The sequence below is a fragment of the Rhinoraja longicauda genome, chromosome 25 (genome assembly GCF_053455715.1).
Source record: "Rhinoraja longicauda isolate Sanriku21f chromosome 25, sRhiLon1.1, whole genome shotgun sequence".
Lineage (NCBI taxonomy): Eukaryota > Metazoa > Chordata > Chondrichthyes > Rajiformes > Arhynchobatidae > Rhinoraja > Rhinoraja longicauda.
The window spans coordinates 1,065,700-1,083,029 of NC_135977.1; the positions used below are offsets into that span (position 1 = coordinate 1,065,700).

General features: G+C 45.3%; 2 protein-coding genes across 9 annotated transcripts in view; one reads left to right on the forward strand and one right to left on the reverse strand.

Moving 5' to 3' along the window:
• mmp17a (matrix metallopeptidase 17a) overlaps positions 1–17,330 on the forward strand; it is a 285,416-nt gene that overhangs the window by 55,729 nt on the left and 212,357 nt on the right. The window lies entirely within an intron of this gene.
• The window catches only part of sfswap (splicing factor SWAP), a 108,285-nt gene that overhangs the window by 23,337 nt on the left and 67,618 nt on the right, over positions 1–17,330 (reverse strand). For all 7 annotated transcript variants that reach the window (XM_078421403.1, XM_078421401.1, XM_078421400.1 and 4 more), the window contains 2 exons: positions 4,273–4,697; positions 879–1,010 (listed from right to left, as the gene is read on the reverse strand). In XM_078421403.1, the coding sequence (XP_078277529.1) occupies positions 879–1,010; positions 4,273–4,697 (557 nt within the window). The remainder of the gene's footprint in view (positions 1–878; positions 1,011–4,272; positions 4,698–17,330) is intronic.

Consider the following 17,330-nt stretch of genomic DNA (forward strand, 5'->3'; position numbering starts at 1 on the left):
GCTGTGCCCTCTGGTCCTAGACTCTCCCACCAGTGGAAACATCCATTCCACATCCACTCTATCCATGCCTTTCATTATTCTGTAAGTTTTAATGAGGTCTTTCCTCATCCTTCTAAACTCCAGCGAGTACAGGCCCAGTGCTGACAAACGCTCATCATAGGTTAACCCACTCATTCCTGGAATCATTCTTGTAAACCTCCTCCGGACCCTCTCCAGAGCCAGCACATCCTTCCTCAGATATGGGGCCCCAATTTGCTCACAATATTCCAAATGTGGCCTGGCCAGTGCCTTATACAGCCTCAGCCCTACACAATCCCGTGAGTTCACACAATCCTGTAAGTTTATGGTTACCATTACTGAGATTACACTGAAGCTTCCCAGCTTCCCTGGTTGGGTTAAACCCTACATCACTGGATCACCAGGCCTTGGACCTGCCAACTCAGTAGTCTATAGTGTGCCACCATGCCCCACTTCAAGCCAAATTCACAAGGGCCTTGCAAGTACTACCAGCAGGCTTACTCATCTGAAGGGAATTAGATTAGAAGCTTTTACAAATAGCTTAATGGAGTGCACTGCCATAATTGTGGCAATACAACTAATGCTATTAATAGGCATGCTTTCAGATAAAATGATAAAGTGTTCTCTCTAGACAGCAGTTCCCCACCACCTTCTCACGGAATAAGGACAGGCCATAAATACCGACATGGCCAGGAATGGACAGAACATAAATACATCTTCCTTCATCAGAACAGAAAGACTTTTCATCGAACTGAAATTGTTCCCCCACGTGAATGCTGCCTGATCCACTGAGAACTCCCCAGATTATTTTCTTTACATTCTCAGCATGCACCATCTGCAGTACTAAGCTGTAAACGTACCTTGATTGCTTTCTGGCACCTATATCTGAGCTGTTACCCACTCGATAGGCTGTGGGGACATTTCGGTCTCTGTCTCTCTCCTCGTGCCGTCTTTCTGATGACTGAACTCTTCGCCCATGAGGCGACCTTGACCTACAACCAAAGGAAACAAAGATTCATTCCGTCAAGTGGTCACATCTCCGTCTTTGGCTTACAGCTTCCTGAGCCCTCTTGGATGTTTAATGACATGGACAGACTGGAGAAGCTGCTGTTGTGCTGACCGTATATTAACAGAAGCCTTACACCTGGATAATGATCCAAAGACTTTATTAACTACATAGCAAGCACGACCTACATAGCAAGCACGTTCCACTTACACTAACCCGAATCTCGCAAGCAGTGGTCACTCAAAAGCTAAGGGGGCCTAACTACAAAAGCATGACACATAACATGAGTGACGCCATTACACTAATCTACACCTTGCAACACTGAGGGTAAAGAGGGAGACAGGTAGAGGTATTTGAAATCATGGGGAGTCTAGCTGGGGTAGAGAGTGAATGTGTTCCCAGGATGGAAGGGTCAGAAACCAGTGGAAATAGAATAAAGATAACAGGCAAAAGGACTGAAAGTAACAGGTTTAAAGTAATGAGTGGGGTGTGATGGAAGGAGATTCCGTTGTGGATTCAGTTTCAAACATGAAAACATTTGTAGCATCGGGAAGGTTTAGAAGGATATAGGGCAAACGTAGTTAAGATGGGGCAGCATGAATGAGGTGGGCTGAAGGGCCTGTTCTGTGTTTTATGACTGTACGGTGTGGGAAAAGAAGATGTAAAAGAAGAGCTCAAAGTGTTCGAGGTCCAACCGGAAATGAATAAAGGACCTGCTTTCACAGGAGGACCAGAGGTCACAGATTCAAAAAGCGATTGTTGCAGAACTAAACGTGACCCAATGAAAAGGTCTTTCAGACAGCAAGTAATTATAAAGAGGAATTCATATCCTGAAATACCATCAGCAGAATAGTCTCCTTATAAGCTGTAACAATGCCAAAGGATTCAGATAACTACAGAACACATTAACATTACACAGAAAGCACCCAATCTAAGCAGCAAAAACAAGAGCCCTGGCAGCTTTTAACAATAGGCAATAAACAATAGATGCAGAAGTAAGCCATTCGGCCCTTCGAGCCAGCATGGCCATTCAATGTGATCATGGCTGATCATCCACAATCAGTACCCCGTTCCTGCCCTTAACGTTGGGCAAAAAGCGAGAATGGGGCCTGGAAAATTGCTATCAGCGAGCAGTCGTTCTTTCACACGACAGAGGAAACCTGGAAGCTCTCCCTCAATAAACTGTTGAATCCAGAAACCAAAAAGAAAACATTAAAATTGAGATCAATGCTGCATTGATATGAAAGTACACTAAAGGTTACAGTTGCCTTGAGGAACAAATGAAGCAGGCAAATCAATAATGTTCTAATTGAATGGTGGGAAAGGCTTGAGGGGCTGAATGGCCTTTCTATATCCCTGTATGTGCCTAAAGCTGCTAGACTTTTAATATACTGTGGTTGAAGTTCAAATAAAATAAACGCCTGCACAACATACCACATAATTTGTCTAAATGGCTGTGTGCCTGATAGCATGCCCAATATTCATCCAAAAAAAATCAACCGATAGGTAAAAATTGATGAAGTGTCTTAGAAAAATATTAAACAAACACAGAAAAAAATAATAGCTATTTGAGATTAAACAAACACAGGAGGAGAAAATAATGGCAATTTAATTAGTAGTGCATTTCCCCGTGGTTTACTTGGAAGAGCTGAAACAAAATGAAATTATGCTACTGGTTACAGACACAAATTTATGGATCTCCGGTGTGTGAGGTCTATGAAACTTCATCTACCACAGTCGAGTGGTTGGAATCTGGAACGGTGATAAGGCAGGTATCCAGGCAACCTTCAAGAAGCATGCAAAAAAGTAACTGAATTACCAAACCATTGGAAGCTCTGAATAAAAGGGATTAGTTTAGGCAAGTACAATGCTCCCCATGGACATCGCGATGGGCTTGCTTTCCGCGCTGAGCAACTCTGACTACAATGCTGAGGCTGAAGGCAACTTCAGGACAAGCACACACAGAGCTGCAGACGTCTAGAATAACCTCATACCCCTGCAGAATTTCATTTGTCAAAGTAGTTCTGGTTGAGCAGATCCAAACCGCACAGAATTATCAAGGTCAGAATTATCTTCTAGATCAATTACAGGCAAAGATGATGAATTTCTTACCATTCCAAAACAGAGAGTTTTATCTATTTGACTGATGCCAAGTAGGTCTGACTTTTCTGAGTGGGACGGAGGTTGCATACATAACATCATGCCTACTGCACCAGGACAAGCTGGCCAGACAGAACGGAACATTTCCATTTAACTATCACAGCTCATGTGTCTTTAATGGCATAGTGGGCAATGCCCAATTATACAGTAGGTGGCACAGCTAACCATCTGACACGCAATAAATAAATAAATAAATAATCAGGTTGGCAGCTAGAAACATATAAAATTCCTATGGTGCTTGACAGAGTAGATATGGAAGTACTGATTAGAACAGAGGTAGACACAAAATGCTGGAGTAACTCAGTGGGACAGGCAGCATCTCTGGAGAGAAGGATTGGGTGGCTTTTCGGGTCGAGACCCTTCTTCAGTCTGATGCTGCCCGCGTTACTCCAGCATTTTGTGTCTACCTTCGATTTAAACCAACATCTGCAGTTCTTTCCTACACATAGATATGGAGGTACTGATTAGAACAGGTTTTTATAACTAGGGGGTCACAGTCACAAAATAAGGGTCCACCATATAGTATAGATAAGAAGAAATTTCTTAACAGAGGGAGTAGCAAATATTTGGGATTCTCAGTCCAAGGTGACTTTGAGTGCTCAGTTATGTGTACATTCAAGGCAGAGATTGTTAGCTTTTAGAATTTCACAGTAATCAAGGATTTCAGTGTTTGGTACAGGAATGTGGAGGAAGGAACTGCAGATGTTGGTTTACACCGAGGATAGACACAACATGCTGGAGTAACTCAGCGGGACAGGCAGCATCTCTGGAGAGAAGGAATAGGCGATGTTTCCGGTGGTGTTGCCTGACCCGCTGAGTTAGTCCAGCGGCGGTGTTGCCTGACCCGCTGGGTTACTCCAGCATTTTGTGTATAACTTTAGTACAGGAATGTTGCACTGAGGTAAAGATGGGTCATGATCTTACTGATTGCAGAGTGGGATGAGAGGAGTTGAATGGCCAACTATTTCCATTTCTAGCGTTCTATTGAGGGGGGGAATAGTTCAGTTCAGTTTATTGTCACGTATACCGAGGTACAGTGAAAAGCTTTTTTGTTGCGTGCTAACCACATATTAACTTTAAGAACACACCTTGAATGTCTGACGCTTCTGTAGGCACTCGGCAGAGAATGTTTAGCTTTTGACCGCGACCTCGACCTCGACCGCGGGCGATATCTGGGCCGTGACCGAGACCTTGACCGCGATTTCTTCCTGTGCTTCTTCTCTTTCTTCTTTTCTTTCTCCTTCTCCTTTTGCTTCTCCTTCTCTTTTTCCTTCTCTTTCTCTTTCTCCTTCTCCTTCTCCTTCTCCTTCTCCTTCTCCTTCTCCTTCTCCTTCTCCTCCTTCTCTTTTGCCTTCTCTTTTGCCTTCTCTTTCGCCTTCTCTTTCGCCTTCTCTTTCGCCTTCTCTTTCGCCTTCTCTTTCTCTCTTAAAAGCCTTGCATTTTTTACTGTGACACGACGGAATGTCTTCACGTCCACAGCTGGAACGATGTTATATGAAATCTCACTAGTGACCTAAAGAAAAGAAAACGGCAGAACTTTATCATGCCTTCAAAGACAAGGAAATTGTTTTTTTTCCCATTTAGTTTTGAGATTCAGCATGGAAAAAGGCCCTTTGGCCCACTAAGTCTATGCCGACTAGGGTTGCCAACTGTCCCGTCAGGACAAATCTTTTGTTTGTTTGTTTGTTTTTATGTCTTGTTTGCTTTGTAAAGCGTCTTTGAGTATCTTGAAAAGCGCTATATAAAATAAATGTATTATTATTATTATTATTATAATTATTAGCCGGGACATCCCGTATTTTGGGCTACATTACTTTGACCACCCTTGTCCCGTATCAGTAGGGTTGCCAACTTCCTCACTCCCAAATAAGAAACAAAGGGTGACGTCACCGCCCCCCGCGCCCAACGTGGCCTCACCCAGCCAGCGGCCAAGTGCTCCCGCTCCACCAATGGCGGCCGCCCGGGCCGGGAGACGGGTTGCGTAGCTGGGTGAGGTCACGTGGGGCGGTGACGTCACCTTGTCCCGTATTTGGGAGTGAGGAAGTTGGCAACCCTAATGCCGACCATCGTTCACACTAGTTTTAAGTTATCCCACTTCCCCATCCGCTTCATACATTAGAGGGAAATTTAGGGAGGTAAATTAACCTACAAACCTGCACGTCTTTGGGATGTGGGAGGAAAATGGAGCACCCAGAGGAAACCGACGGTCACGGGGAGAACATGCAAACTCCACACAAACAGCACCCGAGATCAGGATTGAACCCGGGTCTCTGGCGTGGTGAGGCAGCTGCTCTACCTGCTGCACCCCTTCGTCTCTTTCGATCTGGGCAAACCACGGCAGGAAAATCTACGGCTTCTTATGTAATAAAGCTTTTTGCAGGATCATTCTAATTAACATACAAGCAATTGTTGCCACTCAGTTAGGATTGGGAGTCTGGTGCTGCAGTCAGCCACAAAGTGCAGACACTCATCACTGACTGCTATGCACAAGAGCTACCGAGTCTGTGGCAGGGGCTACGGTCTCAGCTTCAGAAGCACGGTTACAAATCACTAGTGATTGCACCAAAGGGTGCCTGTGTAGGTTTCCCAGAGAGCAAAACAGCAGGGATGAAGCCTAACGTTAGCACCATTTTATAATCATCCCACAGAGCCCAAACTAATATTGGAACAGATATGAGAATGAGATAGATATGAAACCACAAACAAAGCTGAATATAAAAACAATAAAATTAATAAGAAATAAATATTTATCTGTGGGTATTACAAAATTCTTGCCACAAAACTGAAGCTTTTCACGGTATTTCAGCAGACTAGCACGTAAACCCCTGCATTTTTATTGGATTACTGATTTCCCTGATGTGTGGATGAGGACAAGACAGCCTGAAGAAGAGGAATAAATCATTGATAACTTCAGAATTTCTGCAAGTGCTCAAAACCTGCAGTAGATAGCACCTTCTCACCATAAGATCTGGGCCCAGTGGACTACTCCCATGCGCTGACAAGAATAGAAACACCATTTGAAATGTAACTTTGTTGAGATTTGCTTCAAAAATACCCACGCAGTGTGTAAATAATTTACCAATATTAAAGCAGTCAAATATAAAAGCTATATTACAACTAAAGGTATGATATTTCCTTCACTGCCAGATATCTTTTGCAGACAGCTGCAACAACTTGGATTAGCGAATGGTACAATGCAGAAACATTTCACCATGTTTACTTCAAGATGATGAAGGATGACTATGGGAGAAGTGTGAAGCCTGTATGGTGCATGAAAAGCACGTTGAAGAATAAAGGCTGATGCTAGTTGGCCCATGCAGAGCTTGCCTTTCTGTCCAGCAAGGCTTTCTGCAGGGCATGTTGCTAATACCATTGCTCGGAAACAAGTCTTATTGGCCTGCCTGTTTGTGCCGCTGCTTATTCTTCCGAGGAGGAACTCACATAATCTTTCATTGGTATGCCATCCAACAAAATATTCTCCGATCGTTATCATAAAATGCCTGTTGTACTGGCTTCCTTCCAAGCTCCCAAGCGCTCTGAGACATCTGTATTTATCAAAAGACATTTGCGAAATGCGAGTCATTAAGTCAGGGGTGAAGAGCTTAAGTTGTAGTTGCCTCCCGGGCTGCAGTCCAATCCAGGGGTGAAGAGCTTAGGTTGTAGTTGCCTCCCGCCCGGGCTGCAGTCCAATCTGCCCCATTGTTAGGCACTGAACCCTGAGCGGTCACACATCCGCACATCTAATCGCCACTAAATACCTTCCAACAGCTGTCCAGGTTCAGCCTCAAGCTTCAAGCTTCATCAGTTAAACTATGGGCATTTACTGGTGGGGACATAGGGCTCGCTTGCAATGTGCCAGCCTAGAAGTGATGATTACTAATATAATTCACTCATATTATTTCAAAGTCAATTATCTCACAGTGTGCTTTTATTGGTATCTATAGTATTAATCAACAGAAGACATTGTTAGGCAATGAGAGTATTGCTTTGATCCATTTACTTTCATGATAATGGCCCCCAAATGGAAGGTTGATGACTTCAGTTCTGTTAAGTGCACAACCCATTAACCATGGCATCAACTCATTTTCATTAACACAAGGGAACCAAAACCTTCACGGGTTTTGCTTAACTAATACGACGTGTCTGCTTGTTTAATAGATGATCAAGTCAAAACTCCCAGGGCATGATCCCTGCTGGCCCCAGGAGGCAATGTAACTGTAAATAAACTAGAGGCAAGGAGAAGAGCGTTGGCAAAGACATGATATACTATGTTCAATGGAACATATCTGTGAACCAGACTTTACAAATTGACAGGGATATAGGCAAGCTAATTAGAATTCAGCAGCTTATCCAAAGGATGATTACCACCTGCATGGTGGCGGAGTGGCAAGGTAGGCCTTACAGCACCTACAGCACTAATCCGGACTACAGGTGCTATCTGTACAGACTTTGTAACTTCTCCCCGTGGGGTTTCCCCCCTGAGATCTTCAGTTTCCTCCCACACTCCAAAGACGTACAGGTTTGTAGGGTAATTGGCTTGTATAAATGTAAAAATAGTCCCTGGTATATATAGGATAGTGTTAGTGTGCGGGGATCGCAGGTCGGTGCGGACTCGGTGGGCCGAAAGGCCTGCATCTGCGCTGTATCTCTAAACTAAACCAAACCTATGCTGACGTCAATGTAGGAAGTATACGTTTGCAGGTAACACGACAGTTGGTGCTGTTGTGGGTATTGAGGAGGGTTGTGTAAGGCTACGGCAGGACATGGATCCAGTGCAAAGTGGGCCAGAGCATTGGCACATGGAACTTAAACTTGACAAGAGGCAATGCATATAGAAAGTCAAATAGCGTAGGACATGTATCGCAAATAGTAGGGTATTCAGGAGAGGACACCAAGCCTTGGAATAACTCAGTGGGTCAGGCAAAATACCATGGTTAATTCAGGTCAGGTGTTGATCAACAGAGGGACCTTGGTACAAGTCCATCAAGTGGAAGTGGCATCATAGGTGGAGAGGGAGATGAAGATGATAGGTGGGCACGATTGCCTTCACAGGTAAGGGCATTGTGGGATATAAAAGTTGAAACCGTATGTAGCGTTTTTACAAGGCACCAGTTGGACCATACATGGAGTATTGTGTGAAGTTCATGGTGTTACACTGTGGGAAGGATGTGGTTCTGCTGGAGAGAGTGCAGTGGAGATTCACCTAGATGTTGCCTGGATTGGAGCAAGCTAGTTCTAGGGAGATACTGGGCAGGCTGGGGTTATTTTCCTTGAGTGAAGGAGGCTGTACAAACTAATGAGAAAAAGATAGGGTTAGATAGTCAGACACAAACTCCGATCAAGGATAGTCCGTGGGTCACCAGAGGTAGACAGTAGATAGCCAAGGAGACACTGTCGGAGGAAGTGGTGGAGTGACACACAATCACTATGCTCGTGACATTAGACAGGCAAGACATAGAAGGATACGATTCTAGTGCTGGCAAATGGGATTAGCGTAGACTGGACCAAGTGGACCCGTTGGGCCCATTCCTCGTAGAGGGGGGACAGGGAAGGGGAGAGGGTGCCACCCCCCTTGGTGGGCCCATTCCTCGTAGAGGGGGTGACAGGGTGCCACCCCCCTCGGCAGGCCCATTCCTCGTAGAGGGGGGGACAGGGAAGGGGAGAGGGTGCCACCCCTCTCGGCGGGCCCATTCCTTGTAGGGGGGGGACAGGGAAGGGGAGAGGTGCCACCCCCCTCGGCGGGCCCATTCCTTGTAGGGGGGGATAGGGAAGGGGAGAGGTGCCACCCCACTCGGCAGGCCCATTCCTCGTGGGGGGGGGGGGGGACAGGGAAGGGGAGAGGTGCCACCCCACTCGGCGGGCCCATTCCTCGTGGGGGGGGGGGGGACAGGGAAGGGGAGAGGTGCCTCCCCCCTCGGCGGGCCCATTCCTTGTAGGGGGGGGGACAGGGAAGGGGAGAGGTGCCACCCCACTCGGCGGGCCCATTCCTCGTGGGGGGGGGGGACAGGGAAGGGGAGAAGTGCCACCCCACTCGGCGGGCCTATTCCTTGTAAGGGGGGGGGGACAGGGAAGGGGAGAGGTGCCACCCCACTCGGCGGGCCCATTCCTCGTAGGGTTTCCATTGTGACCTTTAAAATCACGTTTTTTCTTTAAAATAAATTGCTTTTAAAAAAAAAAGGAAATGAATCTCAATGAAATAAAGATCCTATGTAAAATAAAGAAGCTGAGATGGATCCGAGGTCTTTTCCAAAAATGGGCGGCCAAAACCTTCAATGTCAACAATTACAGAAAATATTCTGCGCTTTCATGCAAAACATCTGCAGGGTTTTTTTGTAAATAAAAAGTCATAATGGGAATCAGTCACAGTCTTTCTCCCAGGGAGGGGAGGACATAGGTTTAATGTGAGAAGGAACGCGAGGAGAAACCTAACCAACAGAGGGTGGTGGGTATATGGAATGGGCCATCGCAGAAAACGGCAAAGGACAATATTTGGAATTTGGAATATTTGAAATTCACTGGAATTTAGAAGGATGAGAGGGGATCTTATAGAAACATATAAAGTTCTTAAAGGATCGGACAGGCTAGATGGAGGAAAAATGTTCCCCGTGTTGGGGGAGTCCAGAACCAGGGGTCACAGTTTAAGAATAAGGGATCGGCCATTTAGGACCGAGATGAGGAAAAACCTTTTCACCCAGAGAGTTGTGAATCTGTCGAATTCTCTGCCCCAGAAGGCAGTGGAGGCCAATTCACTGGATGTTTTAAAGAGAGTTAGATTTAGCTCTTAGGGCTAACAGAATCAAGGGATATGGGGGAAAAAGCAGGAATGGGGTACTGATTTTAGATGATCAGCCATGATCATATTGAATGGCGGTGCTGGCTCAAAGGGCCGAATGGCCTATTCCTGCACCTATTTTTGAGTTTCTATGATTGCAATGTTTAATACATTGGTTGGACAGTGCATGTTTGGGAATGGTTTAGTGAGATAAGGGCCAAACACAAGCAAATGGGACTATCTCGTGTAACTTGGTCGGCATGACAAGTTTTGTTGAAGGATCTGTTTCTGAGCTGTAAGATTTTATGAATCTACCAATGAAGCCTTAGTTAAAACCATAGATATCAAACAAAACAGGATTACTGAATTATAAAGCACAATTTTATCTGCCAAGGAGATAGCTAAAAGTTATTTTCAAAGTCAATGCATGCAAAGATGTGAAGATATTTTGGACAAAGGGAGCCAAAGGTTTTGGGTATCAAATGAAATTCGGCCTGCTCCATCATTGAATAGAAAGATCATACACACAAGATCTACAGTATAATTTTTTAAAAACCAAATGGGGAGAAACAAGCAAAAAACAGTGGGAGGAAAATAGAAATAGAAAAAAGATAACAGAGTAGTGACCGTCAAACGTGAGGTGGTTTAATGGCTGAACAGATTTTTGTAAAGTTCTAGAGGAGAAAACTGCTAAATAATGCACCATGGTCAGAGGCAAAATAAAGGATCTATTCAGTCCTCTGCTTGTTTCTAAAATAATGAGGACCTGACTTCTCCAGACAACATGCTAAATCTATTATGGAAGTTTGCTGAAAAATGCAAATGTGCTAACTGCCGATGAAAGGACGGAATACTGAAAGACGGGAAACAGAACCACACACTAAGCTAATCGGCAGGGTGAATGTTCCATCTCTGGCAAAAATAATAAATAAATCACATGAGGAGACAGATATGGCATTTAAAAGGCTTTCAGATAGACACCAGGATATAGGGGGAATGGAGGGATATGGATTACATGCAAAAAGAGAAGATTAGTTTGTGTGTATAATCTTTCTATTTAATGCTGAAGCAGGCTGAGTTTCACTTTCTACCCACAACCGTTGGCACCATGCTGAGCACAGACATTGTGGGTTGATGGGCCTGTTCCTCTTCTGTACTGTTCGATGTTCTGTGAACAATCAAAGATTGGAAGTTTAAAAAATATTACTGTGCCATTGAAACAGTTGAGAGTTTTCTTCCAAGTACTAAATTATTTAAGATCTGTAAATAGGTGTGTGTGAACTGCTGTTTACTCAATAAGAATCCTCCTCAAACTCCACCTTTCTGGTCATTCATCAATCTGGCAGTTTTTGGTTTGGTATTTAGTTTTCATGTTCACGGCTCTGGATGCTTTTCTGCAGGAAAACTGCAGCATGAGCGCAAACTCTTAAGCTTTAGTTTAGTTTAGAGATACAGCGCGGAAACAGGCCCTTCGGCCAACCGAGCCCCGCTGACAAGCGATTCCTGCACGCTAACACTATCAGTCTGAAGAAGGGTCTCAACCCGAGACGTCACCCATTCCTTCTCTCCAGAGATGCTGCCTGTCCCGCTGAGTTACTCCAGCATTTTGTGTCTACCTTCGATTTAAGCCAGCATCTGCAGTTCCATCCGACACAACATTATCCTACACAGACTAGGGACAGCACCCGTAGTCAGGATCGAACCCGGGTCTCTTGTAGCACGTGTTGCAAGAAGGAGTTTGAAGTGAGAGCAGCAGTCAGGCAACTCCCGGTAACGTGTCTGGGACAGTATCCACATCCAATCAGCTTGATCGCACACGCTTATTGTCCAAGCTGTGCAGTAAAACAAATTCACTCATAGTGCCATAAATTCCATTTTTAAGATTCCACTTTTATTTGAAGCCACCTACAGAGTCCAAAATAAGCTGTTTTACTGTAATTAAGAACTCACTCTTCGCAGTATGAACTGCAAAGAGGATGTTAGGAGGTTGCAGGGTGACTTGGACAGGTTGAGTGAGTGGGCAGATGCGTTGCAGATGCAGTATAATGGAGATAAATGTGAGGTTATCCACTTTGGTGGCACAAACAAGGAGGCAGATTATTATCTCAATGGTGTCAGATTAGGTCAAAGGGAAGTGCAACGAGACCTGGGTGTCCTTGTACACCAGTCACTGAAAGTAAGCGTGCAGGTACAGCAGGCAGTGAAGAAAGCTAATGGCATGACGAGAGGATTTGAGTACAGGAGTAAAGAGGTCCTTCTGCAGTTGTATACGGCCTTGGTGAGACCGCATCTGGAGTATTGTGTGCAGTTTTGGTCTCCTAATTTGAGGAAGGATGTCCTTGCTATTGAGGCAGTACAGTGTAGGTTCATGAGGTTAATCCCCGGGATGGCAGGACTGTCGAATGAGGAAAGATTGGAAAGACTGGGCTTGTATTCACTGGAGTTTAGAAGGATGAGAGGGGATCTTAAAAAACGTATACAATTATAAAAGGACTGGACAAGCTAGATGCAGGAAAAATGTTACCAATGTTGGGGGAGTCCAGAACCAGGGGCCACAGTCTAAGAATAAAGGGGAGGCCATTTATAACTGAAGTGAGATGAAACTTTTTCATCCAGAGAGTTGTGAATTTGTGGAATTCTCTGCCACAGAAGGCAGTGGAGGCCAATTCACTGAATGAATTTAAAAGAGAGTTAGATAGAGCTCTAGGGGCTAGTGGAATCAAGGGATATGGGGAGAAGTTGGGTTACTGATTGTGGATGATCTGCCATGATCACAATAAATGGCGGTGCTGGCTCAAGGTGCCGATTGGCCTCGTCCTGCACCTATTTTCTCTGTTTCTATGTTTTTTGAGCAGACAAGGTAGCAATCTCCTGAATAATTGAGGCAAGACATTCATGTCTGCGGATTAGTTTATGCCATGCTATAATTTCAATGGGATAAATAGTGAAGAAGATGGATGCATTCATGTCCAGTCTAGTCTTTAAAAGGGTCAAACATTAAACTATTCTACATTCTACAGGTAGAATTACGTAAAACAAAGCAGAGACTTGCCAGCTAAACTGAGCAAAGCAGATGAGATTAGTTTATAGGTAGACACAAAATGCTGGAGTAACTCACGGGTCAGGCAGCATCTCGGGAGAGAAGGAATGGGTGACGTTTCTTCAGTCTGAAGGGTCTCGACCCGAAACGTCACCCATTCCTTCTTTCCCGAGATGCTGCCTGACCCGCTGAGTTCCTCCAGCATTTTGTGTCTACCTTCGATTTTAACCAGCATCTGCAGTTTTTTTCCTACTGAGATTAGTTGATCCTGGCTTTATGTTCTGCACAGATGTTGTGGGCCAAGGGCCTGTCCCTGTGCTGTACTGTTCTATATTCTATGTATATTTGCCTTTTTAATCTTCTCTCATTTTATCCCTTTCTCTGCATTTTGGAATGCATTTCAGCTATAATTCTTCCCCCAGTTCTGATGCAGGCACAGCAAACCAAAGCATTCACACCATTTCTCTTTCCACAACATTGTCCTGATCTGCCCAGAGAATCCGTTATTATCTAGTTTTATGTTCGATTTCAAGCATCTCTGGTAGTTTTTCCAGTTAGTGCATTTTTCAGGTTGGAAGGGCAACAATCCATACATCAAGGAAATCACATCCTAGTGCAAAAGGCGTCAAACAGTATCCAATTAGGCATGGAACGCAAGCTTAAAATGAATCAATTTTGAGAGGTGGAAATTGTTTTCTACGTTCCGATTGTTCTTTGTGAAAAGGGGCACCACTGGAGAACAAGGAAAACAAAAGGCAGAGAATGTCAGTTCATGAGTGTGATCGAAGATTGCCCTGGAGTGTGGGTTCATTACATAGAAAATAGGTGCAGGAGTAGGCCATTCGGCCCTTCGAGCCTGCACCGCCATTCAATATGATCATGGCTGACCATCCAACTCAGTATCCCGTACCTGCCTTCTCTCCATACCCCCTGATCCCTTTAGCCACAAGGGCCACATCTAACTCCCTCTTAAATATAGCCAATGAACTGGCCTCAACTACCTTCTGTGGCAGAGAATTCCAGATTCACCACTCTCTGTGTGAAAAAAAACGTTCTCATCTCGGTCCTAAAAGTCTTCCCCCTTATCCTTAAACTGTGACCCCTTGTTCTGGACTTCCCCAACATCGGGAACAATCTTCCTGCATCTAGCCTGTCCAACCCCTTAAGAATTTTGTAAGTTTCTATAAGATCCCCCTCAATCTTCTAAATTCCAGCGAGTACAAGCCGAGTCTATCCAGTCTTTCTTCATATGAAAGTCCTGCCATCCCAGGAATCAATCTGGTGAAGCTTCTCTGTACTCCCTCAATGGCAAGAATGTCTTTCCTCAGATTAGGAGACCAAAACTGTACGCAATACTCCAGGTGTGGTCTCACCAATGCCCTGTACAACTGCAGCAGAACCTCCCTGCTCCTATACTCAAATCCCCTCGCTATGAATGCCAACATACCATTCGCTTTCTTCACTGCCTGCTGCACCTGCATGCCTACTTTCAATGACTGGTGCACCACGACACCCAGGTCTCGCTGTATCTCCCCTTCTCCTAATCGGCCACCATTCAGATAATAGTCTGCTTTCCTGTTCTTGCCACCAAAGTGGATAACCTCACATTTATCCACATTATACTGCATCTGCTATGCATTTGCCCACTCACCTAACCTATCCAAGTCGCGTTGCAGCCTCCTAGCAACCGCCTCACAGCTAACACTGCCCCCCAGCTTCGTGTCATCTGCAAACTTGGAGATGTTGCATTCAATTCCCTCGTCCAAATCATTAATATATATTATAAATAGCTGGGGTCCCAGCACTGAGCCTTGCGGTACCCCTCTAGTCACTGCCTGCCATTCTGAAAAGGACCAGTTTATTCCTACTCTTTGCTTCCTGTCTGCCAGCCAGTACTCTATCCACGGAAGTGGCGGTGCCTAACGGCTGCGGCTCGCTAGCAGTCTGTTCGTCTTTTTTCCTTTTCTTTTGTTGTGTATCGGTGTTGGGATGTTTTTTTTTTTTTTTTGGTTGTGTATGTGTGGGGGGTGGTGGTGTGGGTGGGGGGGGTGTGGGGGGGGGGGGGGGGGTGGGGTGGGGGAAACCTTTCTCTTTTAGGTCTCTTCCTCACGGCGCGGGTTGCGGCTCGGCCGCGGGGCCTTCCATCGCCCGGTGCGGCTCGGCCGCTGGACTTAACAGTGCCCGGTGCGGCTCGGCCGCTGGACTTAACAGTGCCCTGTGCGGCTCGGCCGCGGGGCGCAACATCGCCCGGCGCGGCTCGGTCGCGGGGCCCAACATCGCCCGGCGCGGCTCGGCCGCGGGGCCTAACATCGCCTGGTGCGGCTCGGCCGCGGGACTTTACATCGCCCGGCGCGGCTCGGCCGCGGGACTTTTCATCGCTGGTGCGGCTCGGCCGCTGGACTTAACATCGCCCGGTGTAATTTCGTTCGGTACCTTGGTACCGAATGACAAATAAAGCTCTGTTGTTGAACTGTTGAATACTGAACCCACAATACCGTGTGCTTTAAGTTTGCATACTAATCTCTTATGTGGGACCTTGTCAAAAGCCTTCTGGAAGTCCAGATATAACACATCCACTGGTTCTCCCTTATCCACTCTACTAGTTACATCCTCAAAAAGTTCTATAAGATTCGTCAGACATGATTTACCTTTCATAAATCCATGCTGACTTTGTCCAATGATTTCACCACTTTCCAAATGTGCTGCTATCCCATCTTTAATAACTGACTCTAGCATTTTCCCCACTACCGATGTTAGACTAACTGGTCTGTAATTCCCTGTTTTCTCTCTGGGGCTAAAGTGGGGTTACATTAGCTACCCTCCAATCCTCAGGAACTACTCCAGAATCTAAAGAGTTTTGAAAAATTATCACTAATGCATCCACTATTTCTGGGGCTACCTCCTTAAGCACTCTGGGATGCAGCCTATCTGGGATGCAGCCTATCTGGCCCTGGGGATTTATCAGCCTTTAATCCATTCAATTTACCTAACACCACTTCCCGACTAACCTGGATTTCACTCAGTTCCTCCATCTCATTTGACCCCCGGTCCCCTGCTATTTCCAGCAGATTATTTATGTCTTCCTTAGTGAAGACAGAACCAAAGTAGTTATTCAATTGGTCTGCCATGTCCTTGTTCCCCATGATCAATTCACCTGTTTCTGACTGCAAGGGACCTACATTTGTTTTAACTAATCTTTTTCTCTTCACATATCTATAAAAGCTTTTGCAGTCAGTTTTTATGTTCCCTGCCAGTTTCCTTTCATAATTTATTTTCCCTTTCCTAATTAAGTCCTTTGTCCTCCTCTGCTGGACTCTGAATTTCTCCCAGTCCTCTGGTAGGCTGCTTTTTCTTGCTAATTTGTATGCTTCATCTTTTGTTTTGATACTATCCCTAATCTCCCTTGTTAGCCACGGATGCACTACCTTCCCTGATTTATTCTTTTGCCAAACTGGGATGAACAATTGTTGAAGTTCATCCATGCGGTCTTTAAATGCCTTCCATTGCATATCCACCGTCAACCCTTTAAGAATCAATTGCCAGTCTATCTTGGACAATTCACGTTTCATACCCTCAAAGTTACCTTTCTTTAAGTTCAGAACCGTTGTTTCTGAATTAACTAAGTCACTCTCCATCCTAATGAAGAACTCAACCATATTATGGTCACTCTTGCCCAAGGGGCCACACACATCAAGACTGCTAACTAACCCTTCCTCATTACTCAATACCCAGTCTAGAATGGCCTGCTCTCTCGTTGGTTCCTCTACATGTTGGTTTAGAAAACTATCCCGTATACATTCCAAGAAATCCTCTTCCTCAGCACCTCTGCCAATTTGATTCACCCAATCTATATGTAGATTGAAGTCACCCATTATAACTGTTTTACCTTTGTTGCACGCATTTCTAATTTCCTGTTTGATGCCATCCCCAACTCTACTACTACTGTTAGGTGGTCTGTACACAACTCCCACTAGCGTTTTCTGCCCCTTAGTGTTTCGCAGCTCTACCCATATCGATTCCACATCCTCCAAGCTAATGTACAAGAAAATAACTGCAGATGCTGGTACAAATCAATTCATTCACAAAATGCTGGAGTAACTCAGCAGGTCAGGCAGCATCTCGGGAGAGAAGGAATGGGTGACGTTTCGGGTCGAGACCCTTCTTCAGACTGATGTCGGGGGTGGGACAAAGGAAGGATATAGGTGGAGACAGGAAGATAGAGGGAGATCTGGGAAGGAGGAGGGGAAGGGAGGGACAGAGGAGCTATCTGAAGTTGGAGAAGTCGACGTTCATACCACCGGGCCGCAAACTGCCCAGGCGAAATATGAGGTGCT